This window comes from Callorhinchus milii, unplaced genomic scaffold, assembly GCF_018977255.1.
Source record: "Callorhinchus milii isolate IMCB2004 unplaced genomic scaffold, IMCB_Cmil_1.0 Scaffold4, whole genome shotgun sequence".
Taxonomy (NCBI): Eukaryota; Metazoa; Chordata; class Chondrichthyes; order Chimaeriformes; family Callorhinchidae; genus Callorhinchus; species Callorhinchus milii.
The window spans coordinates 65,491,262-65,508,767 of NW_024704745.1; the positions used below are offsets into that span (position 1 = coordinate 65,491,262).

The 17,506-nt window shown below is 39.5% G+C and overlaps 1 protein-coding gene across 2 annotated transcripts in view; it reads left to right on the forward strand.

Moving 5' to 3' along the window:
* The window catches only part of ddx10 (DEAD (Asp-Glu-Ala-Asp) box polypeptide 10), a 171,011-nt gene that overhangs the window by 151,183 nt on the left and 2,322 nt on the right, over positions 1–17,506 (forward strand). For both annotated transcript variants that reach the window (XM_042334131.1, XM_042334132.1), the window contains exon 17: positions 4,337–4,482. In XM_042334131.1, coding sequence (XP_042190065.1) covers positions 4,337–4,482 — 146 coding nt within the window. The remainder of the gene's footprint in view (positions 1–4,336; positions 4,483–17,506) is intronic.

Genomic DNA, 17,506 nt, shown 5'->3' on the forward strand with positions numbered 1-17,506 from the left:
TGGTCTCTGTTAAATTACAATCCAGTGAAAGACCATCAATTGATTCTGCCCGCGTAATTACAACCTCAGAATTAGAACCGAACTGTGACTTCTCTGTGAGAAAGTACTCAATTCTGTAGTGTTAATATTGTCTGCAAAGGTGCCGAGCTGAGCAAGACATTCGGTGGAACTTGTCCACTCTCAGAGATAGTTTCCAAATGTCCTAAGTTCATCAGTATTAAAAAAAATGCATTAATTCTATTCCCTGTTTTCAATGCCTGTTATTCTCTAGGACAAATCTGAATGCAGGTATGTAGGTTTCTTGTATTTAAAAAAAAAGCCACTCCAGTTTGAGATAAATTCAGTTCACATTTTGATCGCTGAACGTTCTCTGTTCCCATTGTAACAAAGGACAGTTAAAAAAAAACATTGGGCACCAAGCCTGTAAAAGTTTCATCTGCAGAAATGTAATTCTGTAGCACTACCTTTAAGTACTGCTATGATCTCTTCAATGGCGACTTGTAGTATCTGTCTTTAAACCGACTGTTATCTGAATTTGACCCTTTGTTTGGATTGAGCATTGAGGCTTTGTCATTCTGTGACTTGAAATGCCTCATGTAAAACCAAATGTAATACAAAGTAAGCATATACAGGCAAGCAACTGGTTCCCTCTTGTGTTAACTCTAATGCCTTAACTGGCCATTTTTATAACTTAGAAAATCAGTGTTATGAATCATTTTATTTGATGGCCTGAAAGGTATTCAGTCTGCAAGGCATTCATTACACAGAATTCTCATCCAGAACTGAGTGCATTAATGGCGCACCCAGAGCAGTTCATCTAGTGCTGTGCATCACAGTGGTGATGAGATTTTATGAACACTCAATTATGTGCTGGAGAAAGTGATTAAACTGATCTGTGACTGAATTAAGCGTGTATGGATCACAGAGTGACAGTTCTCATATTCGTGGAGCAATAATTGTTGCAAATCTGAAACCTAGTAAACTAGTAGATTGCTCTTAATCCTATATGTCAAACACTGTAGATACCCTTCTTTGCTTTTAAATTATTTTCTTACCAAAAAAATCTTTGTTGCAAACCTGTCAGGGAACACACTAGAGAACCAATATCAGTGTTATATGCTGCTTTTTATAAATAAATACTGAACATATTCTGAGACTTTGTTTGTAAAGAATTACTTGCAAAAAAGTGCAGGACGGTTCACCTAGATTACTGTGCTGGTCTGCAATTTAACGAAGAAACGCATCTATTCCAGACTTCTGCAGCTCATGTCCTTTCCTGCACCGGGCTCCGTGAGCCTATCACCACCATCTCTGTTTGGTTTCTTCTCATCTCCCAGTGGATCTAATCGAAGATCCTTGTTCTCACCTTCAAATCTCTCCATGGTCTCACCCTAACTAATTCCTTGACTTCCTTCAAACCTCCCTTCATGGGCACTACTTTCGTTCAGCAGCCTGCTTTATAATAATAATAATAATAATCCTTGCATTTGATATAGCGCTTTTCACGTCGGGAGGACGTCCCAAAGCGCTTCACAGAACACACTGTAAAGTGAATTGACTATATATTTGTGGGCGAACGCGGCAGCCAATTGCACACAGCAATGTCCCACAAACAGTCGTAGATTGAAAATGACCAATTTATTATTGTTTTTGGTTTTGGAGGGATTATTATTAGGCTCTGTGTGGAGTAAGGAAACTTGCCCAAGGTTTCGCCCTCTGCCTGGAATTGAACTCAGGTCTCTCGCTTGCAAAGCGAGTGCTCTAACCACTGAGCTACAGGACTTATGTCTCTGCCCCACTATTGGCAGGTGGGTCTTACCCCTTCTGCCCCTACTCTCTGGAGCTCCATCCTGTCCCTCTATCCCTCTTATCACCTCATTCATGGTTTGGCTCGAGACGTTGCTCTTTGATCATGCTTTTTATCATCTTTCCTTCCCTACCCTGTTCGGCATCTCTCCCCCCCCCTGCCCCCACAGTTTAGGTGCCCAGCCAGCAGTGTTAAATGCTTTGAGATATCTTCTTGCTATATAAATGTAAATTGTACATTTTCTATTTCCTTTGTTCCCTACTCTTCTCTGTCCGTTTTCTAACCTTGATTCAAAACTGTCAATTAAATATCTAAAAATATCTTCTTCAGAAGACGTAAATGGGGCTGAAGTGCCTTCATTGAGACATATCTGTTTAAACTACAATAGTCCAAGGCAGACTGGAAACAGGGGATATGTATTCAACCCAGCAAGGCAAAGCCATAATAGCTAAGTAAGCTAGCTGCGTATTGGTAAGCCGCAACATGGCTGGACAGGTTTGTTCTGTTCGGTTACAAATTTATTCTTAAATTTCTGTCTGATCCATTTAATCAGAGCCTGGGATCCGAGAAGAATATCTTTAATCAAATTGAAAAATGTATCATGGGCCCGGCTTTTTTTGAGAATTTAAACACATATTTCAGAAACTATTAGAATTCAAATTTCTTCCAATTTACTTCTGTTGTATACAATATAAAGCATTGGGAACTGAATAACATTTTACCCATGGCTGATGGAGAAGAAAATGTTCATATTTTTAAAGTTGGGAAATAAATTGTGCTGGGAATTATTAGGGTTTGAAATACTAGCATTATCAATGTATTACAAATATTGTTGATGATTGGCAATTTGTGAAGCTCATCAATAGGACTTGCAGTGATTTGTATGTCACTTGGGAGTGGGGTGAGATTGTTCTCCTAATAACCCTGCAAAACAATGAATTAAGTTTCTGAAATGGCCAAGTTGTTCTGAGCTGGGCAGGGGGCGGAATCCTACCAGTTTTGATTTGTAATTGTGTACATAACTGCCTCAATTCCCCGATGCACACCTGATGTATTAGCTTCAAGCAACCCACATGTATATGCATCTATCACAAGTAGGTAAATTTGGGGTGTGGGGTGGGGGTAAAGGAGGGAGATTGTGTCATCTCTCACATTACATTCTGGAAATGACAAACAGAAACTCTGCTTCTGTAAGTTCTCAGCAGACAAAATTGTAGATTTATGCATGGCAAAGGGTTTCGACACGTGTCAGATTCTCGGCTGACAAAAGCGCGTGACAACATGACTATGTTTCTGACGTGGAAAATAGCCTTACATCACATCAACCAGATAGTTTCAGATTCAGATTCTAGCCACTGAGTTTCCATTTACACAGATAGAGGATCGAAAACCAAACTGCCTACAGGTGTGTAGGCTGTTGATCCTGCTCCATATCCGGATGTCCAAAAAGGCTCTTCAATGTCGCATCTAACTTTCATCTCAATTCATCATTCTGCAGATTTTCTATTCTCATCCACACACAGGCTTTTGAGCGTCATATGTCCTCTTTGGATGAACGCAAGTTTCTTTATTTTTAAGCAGTAATAACAAGGCTTCAGATTTGCTGTTCATCTCCCACAGGGATATTTAAGTCAGCTATGCCACTTTTGAAAGGCGAATCTTAAAATTCATCTCCTTTATGTATTCCCTGACTATGTGTTATTCTTTCAGCTTTATAGCCACTCTGCCAGTGTAACCACTTCCTAATTTATAGTTTTATTGAAAGAGATATGTTGAGAGAAACACAGGGATATGTGTATATCTCTCCAAACATTGTAACCATGGTCAACTCATATTGCAAAAGACAGTCACTTCTGAATAGTTGAAAGGCAGGGAGGGCACCGTCCACAGTGCGAGATATTTTTAAAGTGGTGAGCCTAATTCTGCAGTTGGGTAAAGAGGTAACAACAACAAAATTACATTTATAGAGTGCCTTTCACATCGGGAGGACATCCCAAAGCCATGAACAGTCGGGTCGGGACCCGAGCATGGGGGCGGGGGGGTGTAGGGGTGAGGGAAGGCAAAGAGGTGAGAGGACGACCTAAAGCACGATTGAAGAGAAGGGTCTTGAGACCAGCCTTGAAGGAGGCAAGGGAGGAAGCGAGGCGAAGGGACCATAGGATGGAGTTCCAGAGTGTGGGGGCAGAGAGGCTGAAAGCCCGGCCACCGATGGTAGGGCAGATCGGGCAGGAGACATGTAGCAGACCGGAGCCCGCTGAAAGGAGGGAGCGGGCAAATTGGTAGGGAGTCAGAGAGATAGGAGGGGGCAAGGTCATGGATGGCCTTGAAAGTGAGGACGAGGATCTTGAATTTGATCCTCTGAGGGATGGGGAGCCAGTGGAGAGGGGCGAGAGTGGGAGTGATGGTGTCACGGAGCCTGGTGAGCGAGAGTACAGGTAAAGATTCAGTTCCTATGCCTTTGTGTGAAAAAAGACGGGAATTATGATGGCAAGCAATACGTCTTAAAGACTTTTTGTTTTGGTATTTTAGGAGCGTGAAGAGGAACCCATCGCTTATTTGGATCAGAGTGAAGGCGAGGAAGAATTTGACCCTAGAGATCTTCCTGATCCTGATAAATACCGAGCTTCAGAGGAAACCGATGACAACAACATTTCTGATGCTGAAGAAAATGGCAGGTTAGTTTACCAAGAATTGTTTTTGACCCTTATCTTTTCATTTCACACCAGGAATCGATCAACCCTCATGGTAAGCAACTCGACTACCTTGAAAACATTTCTAACATGCTGATAATGGGTTAGATCACCAGCATTTTGAAACTGAGAAGACACCACAGCCCATTTAATTGGGCTCTCCCTTAGACTCACTGAACCTGTGCGCAAGTTAGGCATCCGGTTCGATCCCCAGCTTTCCTTTCTACCCCAGATCTCTGACCAGAACCGCTTTTTTCCATCACATTGCCATCTCTGTCCCTACCTCACAACCAACTGCAAGAGGTATGTTCAGGGCAAAACCTTAGGCAAGTTGCCTTATTCCACATGCCTCTGTTTACCTAGAAGTAAGTGAGGACCCTGTAGTTATCCGATTGGCGGATCGCTTTTCCGTGGATAATAATCCCTCCAAAAACAATTAATTAATTAAAAAATAAAACATTTTTGGTCACTCAATCCACGACTATTTGTAGGACACTGCTGTGAGCCCTTGATACCCTCACATCTCCCTACCTATCCGACCTGCTTAACCCCCACTCCACCACCCGCTGCCTCCACTCGGCTGGCTCCAGCCTCCTGTTTGTCCCTCATCCCCTCCACTCCATCAGTGGCTGTGCTTTCAGCCACTATGCCGTGAATCTCTGGAACTCTCACTCAATCCGTCCGCCTTGCCCCCTCCCTCCCTCCCTCCCTACTTTATATACCGCTTAAAGACCTTCCTTTTCGAGCGTGCTTATGGTCACGTCACCTCCTCCCTCCCTCTCCCCCTGGCTCGACGTCAGACAATGTCAAATGCTCCGTAGCGCTACCTCGTGTGAAGGGCGCTTTATAAATGTACGTTGTTGTTAATTTCAGGAGAAATAGAACATTTCCTACTTTATACTTTTGTCTGTTATTCATAGTTGTCTTTAGCTTCCCAATGACTCAGGAGGCTAGGTTGCAAACAAAATGAAAAATGACTAGCAACCTGGGGCCAAATTTAAAATGTCGTTGTACTTGTTATTCTACGAAATGGAATATATCGAATTATAAATTACAGTATTCATGGTGTATGCTGTAAGTGACTGTGTTACAGACACTGAGGGATGTCTGTGATAACTGTTAAGCACAATGAATGGATACGTTTGCAGCTTCAACAAAGGTGGGAGTTTTTGAGAGAGTGGAGGGAGTGTCTTTCTAAACGGAAATTGTAATTCAGGAACATAAGGTGGACTTGATTTAGCTGTAGTGAATAATATGTTCTTTGACTGAAAGTAAAAGGCAAACCCATTTTGCTTCTGCCTTGGATTGGTAAATGCTCCTTTGATTTATTACTCTGACTTTGCATTAGAAATGCTTGTCTTCCCAGCAAGGTTATAATTGAAAGCAGTAGCTTCAGGGTACTTCTTGCCTGCTCCTTTTTTCTTTGTTTCCTCTTTTGTAATTTGCCAGTATTGTTTTTTGATTGTCGAAATATATATTTCCAAACACAACCCTGCAGGCGGTCAGCTACTAATAAAGTATAGTTAGAATATCAGAAACCTTAAAATAAAAGGGGAATGTCAGTAAACACTGCCTCACAATATTGTTATCCTTCATGTCCTAAGAGGTTTCTTGTCACTGTTCTTTTGAAGGTGTGCTTAGCTTGCACTGCAGAAAGCTCGTCTGCTGCTTGTGTAAGTACACACTGACATTAATTACAGCTTGATAATTGCAAAGCTCCTTGCTTCATAGCATTTGGGATGAATTGCTGATGTAATAATTGAATGTGTTTTTCTCAAGCTGTGAAAGCATTTTTTTCATTTTTTTTAATGAAATACTTTATTGATATTTAAGCATTTTTTTTCTCCTCGATTTAGATGGATTAGTCCATAAATTGCTTGGAGCCTGTAATGTTAATCTGCAAGTATACACGTAGCAGATGCTGCTTTCAGGTTGAACCATGTTGAAAAAAGAATTGGAAAATTAAAAAAATCTGTTTCAATTAGAATTCCTTTGCATATTTACAGAGGATCTAAAACAATCTGTAAAATCATACAGAGAAACAAAATAATAACTTACAAACTCTGAATTATCAACATTCAGTGTCCTCATAACGTTGGTGTCTAAACTTTTGTTTTTTTGTTTAATTGTTTTTCCTGCAAGAATATAAACCCCTTCTCTTCTTGGGACATTTTATAAAGACGCAAAGAGATGAAGGAAGAAAGGAAATACAACAACAACTTGAATTTATACAGCACCAGCCCCAGAGCGCTTAAAGAGAGATTGGTGGCATATTCAAGTGTGACTGCAGTAGAGGATAAAGACAAGGCAATTTTAAATAAATATTTTGCTTCAGTCTTCAGTTGGAAAAGGAGGTTGAGGTACCAGAGGTTTCAAGAAGAAAAGAATCTTAAAAAGTTAATTATAGACCGAAAAATAGTAATGAATTAATTAATTAGGGAGTCTGAAGCCAGACAAATCTCTAAGCTCACACAGTTTCCACCCCAGAGTACTAAACAAAATAAGGGAAGAATCTGTAGAGGCTTTACATAGAATTAAATAGACTAATAGACATAAAAACAAACCATTCAGCCCAACTACTGTTGCAATTATTTTCCAAAGTTCAATGGTTCCGGGAATTATGCTGGAGGATTGGAAAGCAGTAAATGTAATGCCATTATTTAAGAAGGGAAGGAAGAGAGAAAGTAAGCTTCAATAGTCTGTGAGTTCAAGATCAGTAGTGGGCAAATTACTAGAATCTATCATCCAGGGACAGAATAAATGAGCATCTAGATAAATATGCACAGATCAGGGAGACTCAACATAGGATTGTGAAAAGTTGATCGTGTCTCACAAATCTAAGTCCTCTGACGGAACCACCAAGATTATGGATAAAGGGAGATCAGAAAGCATTTAATAATAATAATAATAATAATCCTTGCATTTGATATAGCGCTTTTCACGTCGGGAGGACATCCCAAAGCGCTTCACAGAACACACTGTAAAGTGAATTGACTGTATATTTGTGGGTGAACGCGGCAGCCAATTGCGCACAGCTATGTCCCACAAACAGTCGTAGATTGAAAATGACCAATTTATTATTGTTTTTTGGTTTTGGAGGGATTATTATTAGGCGTGTGGAGTACGGAAACTTGCCCAAGGTTTCACCCTGCCTGGAATTGAACTCAGGTCTCTCGCTTGCAAAGCGAGTGCTCTAACCACTGAGCTACAGGACTCCACATTGATAGAGTAACTCATGAAACACTATTAGCTAAAATTAAGACAGATAGAATTAAAGCCAAAACTGTGTGATGGATAGGGAATTTGTTGGGAGAGAGGAGATTTTCTCTGATTGGTGAGCAGTTACAAGTGAATTGGTGCTGGGGTTCTCGCTTTTCACCCTGCATATCAATGACCTGAATATAGCCTTAAAATCAGAGCCCGGCCATTTACAGCTGAGGACAGGAAACATTTCTTCTTCAGAGAGTGGTGAAAATGTGAATATTCTACCACCAAAAGCTGCAGAAGCAGTTTTAATTTAGGATGTTTGAAAGAGAGGCAGAGAGTTTGATAATAGAGTTGTAATTGGGTATGGAAAAAGGACATGAATTGGAATTAAAAGATCTGCCAAACAATAACAAATTACATTTTTATATGAACTCTCTGCCTCCTCTCTCCCAACCAATTCTCTATCCATCACACATGTCGGACCAGAGTGGAGGCCAGGGAGGGTGGGGGTAGGAGGGTGATCGAAGGTGCGTTTGAAGAGCAGGGTCTTGAGACGGTCCTTGAAGGAAGCAGGGAAGGGAGCGAATCAAAGGGACTGTGGAATACAGTTCCAAAGGGTGGGGGCAGAGAAGCTGAAGGCCCAACCACCGATGGTGGGGTAGGCTGGGCGGGGTACATGAAGCATGCTGGAGCCCGCTGAACAGTGGGAGTGGACATGTTGCTATAGATTTGGCAAGTCACAGAGGTAGGGAGGAGCAAGGCAGTGCCAAAATCTACTAAGCTGGTGAAACAGACGCCATGGCCTGACTGGCTTCCTGCAGTTCCTATTTTCCTAAACCTGGAGGCCCGACCTCTAGAAAAAGAGGTGGTTTACTAGTTCTGCAGCATATGCCTGTTCCACTCTGACTGAGCTTCCAGTCTCTGCTACTGTTATTTAGCGGTTTAGTCGGTTTGGAAAAATGGCAAACATTTTGCACATATACATTATACATGTGCACAAAACAAACCTCAGAAAGCCATGGGATTTTGAGGTGAAAAGACCAGGACTGCACAATCAGTTATATTGGTGTCATTGCTTCCACTTGATCCACTCTCATTGTGTAGCAAGAGGCCTGATTGAAAACCAGCTTAAAACTCTTAGTGTCGAATATTCTGGGACTGAAGCTCAATGATATTCATATGGTTGTGCAATTTGGATGTCAACAGTGACATGGCAGATGGAACAAGAAGAACCTTTGCCCCAACTTTGCTTCAAAGTTTAGTTTTCCAATAAATGGTGGTGCTTGATGGTGTATTGAGGATGTTCAGTACTCAGTATCTTGCTCTCTTGCATTCTAGTAATACATTTCTACTGAATAAACACATTTTTAAGTCAAGAGCAGGTGGAAGGTACAGAGAGCAGTTCATGAAGTTGTTGTTTATCCAACAAGGACCTCTGGGAAGAATGGAAAAATTACATCAAGATTTAGAACCCATCCACCCCTGAAACTTTTTATTAATGCTTGCAAACAGATTGACGGTTACATCATGGTTAATTAATCACTTGAGTTTTTGTAGGATATTGTTCTTATAAGGTCAGTTACCATTATGATAGAAGGTTTTTGTGACTTGTTCTGTCTGTGCTACTTAATGACCCAGTTGATTGTCATGGAAATTGTAGTTTATACCATATTCAAAGTGGGAGATGCATTACAAGCATATGAAAGCCATTTAGTCTAGTGCCTGTAGAAGTGGGAGTATCCCCCTGAAACTGGGAACATTGCCATGGAATGCCAAGCAGTTTGATTTCAGGAAATCATTGCTCTTTCAAAATCCTTTCAAAATCTTTGATTTTTTTTCATGGGCATTTTCAAAATTAGCAAATATTGACATGGGGTGATTTCCCATTCATACTTACCTAAAATTTAGAACCATAGAAATTTACAATGCAGAAGGCAGCCATTTGGCCCATCGTTTCTGTCCTGCCTCTTTTATAGAGCAATCCTTTCAGTCCCATTTGCTTTCCCTTTTCTCCATACCCATATAGTTCACTCCTGTTTGGATATCTATCAAGTTCCTTTTTGAAAGGGAATCTGGCTTAGCCATTGCTCTCAGCATGGCATTCCGTACCCTAACTACTTTGTGGGTGAAAAAAATTCTCCTAATCTTCTGTTTTGCCCATCAGCTATCTTAAATTGATGGCCTCTAGTCACTGAGTCACCAATCTGTGGAAATAATTTCTCTGATTTGACTCTTATCAAAACCCCTCATAGTTTTAAGGACCTTTATCAGGTGACCCCTCCACAAGTAAAATCTGAAAAGCAGCAAGACACGTAGATGATGTCTGGAACATTAACCCTACAGAGGCTTACTCCACAAGCCTCTGTTTACTTAGCAGTGAGTAGGAACCTGGATGTTAAGTCAATTGGCAGATCGCTTTTCTTGGGGTAATAATATTCTCTTAAAAAAAATGTGGTCACTCAATCCACGACTTGTGGAACGCTGCTGTGCATAATTGGCTGTCGCATTTTGCCTATAAAATATATAGTCAATTCACTTTACATTATATTCTGTGAAGCGCTTTGTGATGTCTTGATGTCTTGATGGCTGTGGTGATAATTGTACTGCATCTCCTAGTGTGGTCTAGAAATCTCAAAAAATAGTGCTTCACATTTCAATGGAGTAAATTTTACCTTCCAATGATAAACCTCATCTTAATTTCTCTTAAACTCCCAACCACAAATTGCTTTCTCGAGATTTATTTTTAAACTATGTGCAAATTCTTATTAGCTTAATTGTCTCTTGCCTCGAGTACAAAACACTTAGGCTACAATGCTGAGAAATTTTAATGGGCTGAAATAGTTCCAAGGCAAGAGGTTGGAAAATGTGGGATTGCAGTTCTATTTTTACAGCAGCAGAATGTCATTAGCAATTTTGTACAAAAAAGCTACATCGCAATAACCGTTTTACAACAATTAAATTCTGATGAGATGAGCTGCTTCATAAAAGGGATGAATATTTTTTTCCTGCATATAAAATTATTAGTTTAAGATCCTTTACCTACATGTGCCTGGTGCATTCTACAAGTCTATCTGTATATGCCTCTCCATACTAAATGCTTTAGTTTGATTCTCCTATTTCTACTCCATTTAAGCTGCTTCCTCAAGCAAAACATTTTTCTTTGAATTACTGTATTGCAACTGCTTTTGGCCTGTGGGCTCAAGCATTTGTTTCTGATTCACCTTTGTTTCGCTTGGCTGTGTAAAATCTTGGCTTTAATATCTCTAATATTCTATGAAAGGATGAATCTGCATTGCGCAAATTTGTCCTTTTGACTGGAAGGGTTATTTCTTCATGATTAAGTGCACGTAGCATGCAACATTTTCCCTTGGGGAAAAATGGCTAAGGACCATCTGGAATACAAAGCATTGGGTTTGACACCAGTCAAAATCCTGTTCCTCGGGCACCAAGTTGACATTGATGAACCCAAACCCCACGAGGAAGGAACTTGCTCCACCTGATTTATATTGAGGTTTTTGAGCCAGAGTCATTTTTTTCCAGAGATTGCAGCGTGACATTTTACTGGTACAGCACAATTGGGATTTTTTCTGTTCAGCTAGCTGCGATGCAAAAAACCCATCGCCATGCTTAAAGTGTATCCAAACCAGACTGAGAGATCCATATCTGCATGCCATTCATCCATGGAAATTTCTCTTTGTCTGGAATGGAGTGCACGTTCTCTCCCCAAAGAGACAGACTCTGCTTAACTAATTACAGAAGATATTAGAGTTCTCTGAAAACTGAGGGATGGAAGAACCTGTAGAAACTTTCAGCACAAAAGAAGACGATTCAATCTATCTTGTCTGCTGGTTCTTTTCAGAGCAATCCTGCCCATTTACTTGCACTTTCCTCATACCCCTATAGTATCTGTGTTTATTTATCTAATACTTGCATTTATATAGCACCTTTCATGTGGGGTCTTGTCTCAGAGACATAACTGTGGCAGAGCTTGACACCGAGCCATCAATTTCCGATCTATTTTTCTTTGAGCGCACACAGAAATGTGCCAGGATTTGGAAGGCTAATTGGCTCTTAAGATCTTGGTTCTGAGTAGAAAACACTTGTTTGTTGTGAAGATTCCAACACAGATTCTTCTAATTTTGAAGTATTTATGGTTGGCTCTTGAAGTGTAGGCTGACAAAAGTGTTATCTATCTACTGTGCCCTGTTTATCAGATATTTTTGGCCTTGATATTGATATGACTTAGATATTGTACAGATGTACAGAGTCCCATTTTCTCAGCTGGTGGCTGGAATAATCTTTTGTGTTTGCACAGAAATTGAGCAGTTTGATTGCTATTTATTCAAGATTACTGGTATCGATGGTATTGGAAAACGTACTAAACACGAGTCCCTGAATGCATTGCATAATGGTGCTACATGTTTAACTTTTGATGCCTTCTGATATGCATAGTCCAGGAACAAAAAGCAGCTGGCATGTTTACTGCAACTGAATGGTTGGTAAAGCAGAAAGATATGCTATATGCTGGTTTCCTTAGTTCTGTTTAGATAGTCAGAAGTGCATTTGCAGTAAGTAGTCTTATTGTATATGATAACTGAAGCTTGGCAGATTATAAAGAGACTTTGGTTCCCAAAGTGCAGTATCATTTAAATCCAAATGTATCATTTAAATCCAAATCATTATGGCACTCTTACTACAAAATGCCTCTTAAAATATGGTCAACACTTTAAAAAAAACTCAGTTTGACTGGTGAGATGAATAGTGTGAGTCATTGGTACATGTAGTCATTGAGCAACTTGGGAGACCTTCTGTTTCTGTGTCTTTGTTCACAAATGGTACAGCATATTAGTAGGTTAAAAAAGTGGGTGTCTCCTAGGTTCTAAAGTACAATGAAATGTGCTATAATGCAATTCAAGTCACAATCCCTATAGGTTTAGTAAAGCAATAGCTTGGGTTGACTAGCTTTTTCTCTCCTTGCTCCTTCCAATTATTTTTGCATAGTTGATGTGAGGAACTCGAAATGTGAAAATATGTGTACAGCTCTGATTTAGTGCCAATCAAGTAATATCGCAGAGAGGAATAGGAACAGAGGGTTATGTGAAAATGCACAGCACATGAAAGCCTTGAACAGTTGAACGCAAACAAGCCACTGTGGATTGCAACTCTCAACATAAACTCAATACAATAACACATAAGCAATTGAATTGGAAATGAGTTAAAAGTCTACCTCAGAGTAAAGTAAGCATTGCTTCAAACTTCCAATGTTTTGGTGTATTAAGTGCCTGCCATTGCTGAAGGTTTGTGGGATGGGAGATGATGGTGTTGCATATCTGGTCTTTGCAGCTTTCAGACAAATACTGTGCTACTCAATTCTTAGTATCTTAATCTGTATTTCTTGACTTGTGGCTCATTCTTAAAATCCCTCATGCTCTCTGTTATTGTATTTTCATGTAAATCTCTGTCTTGCTTTCTGTCATTCAGGAGCATGCTTTGCCTACTTTGATTTGCCTAGAAAAAATAAGTTGCACATTTCATGGTAAATACTTGTAGATTGTTCTCACTTGAATTGTACAAAGCACACAGCTATTTGAAATGTTTGTGGTATGCACGGTTTGATAGCCATGTGTGCTGCGTTTACTATGGTTTACATCAGTCAATTTAATCTGAGTTTGCTAACTATAAAAGGTTAAGTCTTCTATGGCTAATAATTTAATGTAGTTTCCTCAAAATTGTGTTTCAGTGCGATGAGACGGATGTCATAACTGAGACATGGAGTCCAGCACAAAATAGCAGTGTTAGTCAATTATGTCAGTCTTATTATACCAGTTCCTATCTTCATGATGAACTAGTGTTACGAGAATAGTAACAATTGCTGGAAATACCAATCCACAGTACAAAATTGAACTAAATAGAACTAACTTCAATTGAAAATGTGGTAATCGTTTGGTAAGTACCCTGTACCTAAGTAAAAGTAACATTTGCAAAATATGAACTCTTCAATAAACTGGTTCCAGATTTTTATTCCAGGCATTTCGCCCACAAAATATACTGTCAATTCATTTTACAGCATATTCTGTGAGTCCTTTGAGATGTGTAGAAGGCATGATAACATGGTATATCAAATGCAAGGATTATTATTATCTCCTCCCTGAAACACTGACTTTGTTTTAATGAAGTAACATCTCCCTATCTCTGTGATCTTCTCCTATGGTCACTTTGCCCTCTCCATTTCCCAGTGTCTAACTCCATCGTTGTGAAGTGCTTTGAGATGCTATAAATACAGTAAATACATAACCATTTTACTGTTTTTTTGCTGTTTTTCTGTATACGATTTAAATTAAAGTGCCTTATTCCAACAACCAAGTGTTCTTGGGGGGGAGTGTGAACAGCCTTTATATATGCAGTTTATAGATAATGTACTTCATGTGGTTACTAACCTTTGTGCACAAGATTGCTGAGACAGCTAATCCATCAGTCTTATTTTATAGGGCCTTTGTTATTAACCTTATTTAACACCTTTCAGTTCCTGTAAGTTAGACTATTGGGACACGAGAATATTAGCATTGCAGGAAGCAGTAAAGCACTATTTTTTTTCATGTGGCAGTAAGCTGCTTTTGATATGTGTCCTACTAAATTTGCATGAACTTTCATGGTTTAGAATATACTTATTTTAACTAATATACTTTTTTTCTTTGGCTTTGTTAAATATTTGATTTTGGATTACATTTAACCACTGCAGCACAAACTGAATACTATAGACAGTGTTATTGGGATGAGTACAGCTGGATTTATTGATTTAAGTTGGGCACAAAGAGACATTCTGCATTTGCAAGCAATAATTAAGCTCAAGCTTGAAAGATTTCAGGTTCACGGGGAAAAGAAAAAGAAAAAAAATGGATTAATTACAAGATAATACGTTTGGAAGAACTTACTTTCATATGGGTCACAGTAAGTTGCTGGGGTGTGTTACATTGTCGGAGGTGCTGTCTTTCGGATGAGACGTTAAACCAAGGTACCGTCTGCCTAGATGATAAAGATCTCATGGCTCTATTCAAAAAGATAAGGGAGTTCCTCCCGGTGTCCTGGCCAACAATCCCCCAACTAAAATTGGCCACCCACTCCATGGCCATTTGTGGGACATTGCTGCGTGTAATTGGCTTCTGCATCTCTCCCACAAAATACACAGTCACTCCACTCTACAGTATATTCTATGAAGCGCTTTGAGACGCCTTGATGACGTGGTAAGGCACTATATCAAATACAAGGATTCTTATTAAATTCTCTAAAAATTGACTAGCGAGGTGAAGAACCAAAGCTCCACTGTGTACTACATTATCAAGGTTGAAATCACCAGGAGAGAAAATGAGACTGTGATTTCCAAGATTGTAGGAGAAAAGAACATTCTGTGGTACAAGGTCCTGGAAGAAAGGAATTTGAATAGGAGGTAATGCAATCAGTTTTAAATGTAATACAGTGAAGAAATGGAGGAAAAGGAAAGAGCTGGTAGGGCAGTGTAATTGGAGGTGAATGAGAGACGGGAGAGGATCTGAGAATGATCTTATTAGTACAGTTGAGCCAGAAAATGATGAGGAAGTACCCATGTCAGCCATATCCATGCCCACATCAATAATGTCAACAGTAGTTCTCTTTGACCGTGCCTTCAGCTCCCCTCTCGACTCTCTACCCCCTCCTCGCTCCCTCCCTTCCCTCCTCTCACCATTTCCCCCCTGCTCGGGTCCTGATCCAACTGTCCAGTGCCTTGGGACGTCCTCCCGACTTGAAAGGCGCTCTATAAATGAAATCTTGTTGTTGTTGTAGTCCGGAAGCTATATTTAAAGTTAGGTAAATCAATAAGTTTTTTTCATAACTTTTAACTCTTAAAACTCTCAAACTAAATAACTGTCTCTAAAGAAGCCAATCCCTCTTACCATTCAAATTGCCACCCAAAGCCTTTCTTCTGTACTGCTGTCAACTCTAAAATTGTTCTCTTCAAAGTTCAGATTTGATCCATTGATTCCCTAAGTTATGTACCTCTGGATCTCTGGAACATTTTGGTGACTCACTTGCAACCAAGTTGGACATCTATGAGTTATTTGACACTGAAGGCATTTCTGCACAGCTTAAATGGTTGCCTTGTTGTGCTCTTCCACCAAAGCTTTATTATTCGGTGTTATTTATCACTTTCTTTATATGCTGTACTTGCTTTTTCACTCTTTTTCTATCAATTTATAATTTCCCATGACTATTTACTCTCTCTTTACTGTTCCTTTCCCACATCAATGACATCAATGACTTGCACGTTTGATCCAAAGCTAGCATAGCTTTTGCTTTTGATTCCACACAATATCCGTTTCGTTTGCTTCAGATTACACGCACTCTTATTTCCTCTCACAGTGGAGTGACAGAATCACTCGACCTTGATCTCTTTGATGCCATTTGATGAGACAATGATCCCCATTCTTTGACTTCATAAGGATGCTGTCTCTTGCAAGTCTGACCACTAGCTACCATCTCTTCTTGCTTTTATAACGGTCACTAGAGGGTAATGCAGCAGCTATCTATACCAAAAACATTCAAACAATCAGCAATGACATGAACTAAATTTAATCTCAATGAATTTTAACAGGAACGAATATTGACCAAGACGTCACTTTCTAATCACACCTCATTGTTGCCCTTCAAGATAATGCCGTGGGATTCTTTTTGGTCACGTAAGCCACCAGAATAGACAGACTGCTCGTTTGTTTTATAAAAATGAGCGTTACAAAAACAGGGAACAAAAACTGTTCTACAAATTATAGCATTGCCGTAATCCTGTAAAACATTTTTGATTACATTTATTTTCACTACAATACATTCAAGGGACCTTCAAATCTGAACACTGAATTTAAATGTTTTGGGGAAATTCCAGAGCCAGAAGCACTGGCTGAATATCTACCACATATTTTCCCCATGTTGTTCATTGCACACAGATTTCTCATTATGCAGTAGATACAATAAGCAAGATATTTTTTAAAAGGTAGCCTGAATCCAATCATTTTAAACAATCACTGGACTAGGCAAAGGAGCAGAAAGAAAGGGAGCATTCTCCCAAATAAATAATCTAAAAATTATTTCTGTTTTACATGTTTCATTTATATTGAATTTTAATAATTGAATTCTCTTGTAGTTTTATTTTCAATTAGTTTTTGTTTAAAACTTTGCCTTTAATCTTTAAATCTTGCTTAACATTTGCTTAACTCCTGCACCTGCTCTTTATAAAGGAGCAGAAGAAAACATTGAATACGAGAAGGCATTTGCCCTCCACAGACAATACATCTAATGGATCAGACACCCTTCACTCTAACTCCAGATTTGAATAGACCGTCTCAAAGACAAACGTAGCTGTAGCAACACATTATTGATTGCGTCGCAAGTATTTGTTCATCTCAGTCAGCACCTATATATCCTCTAGGTCTGTATTGAAGCAGATACTTACCTAGTTTTGTTTTGAAGGACGTTCTCAACTTTTAGTCGAACATTCTGCAAGCCAAGTGCATGCTGAAAATAATTATTCATCTGCTTGCAGGGCCAACAAAGACAATCAATTCAGCCAGGTTAGAAGAAAGCAGCTTCAGCTGGCAAGGTGACAAATGTGTCTACATTCAGTGAATTAAAAGGGAAAAGGTTGTTGCAAGGTTTGAGGGGGAATTAAGGGAAAGCAGGGAAGAGGGATTGCTTTGGTGGTAATGAGAGAGGCTGATTGTGCTGAGCTTTACGCAAAGAGTTAATTATAACTGAAAGGACATTTCAATATTCAATA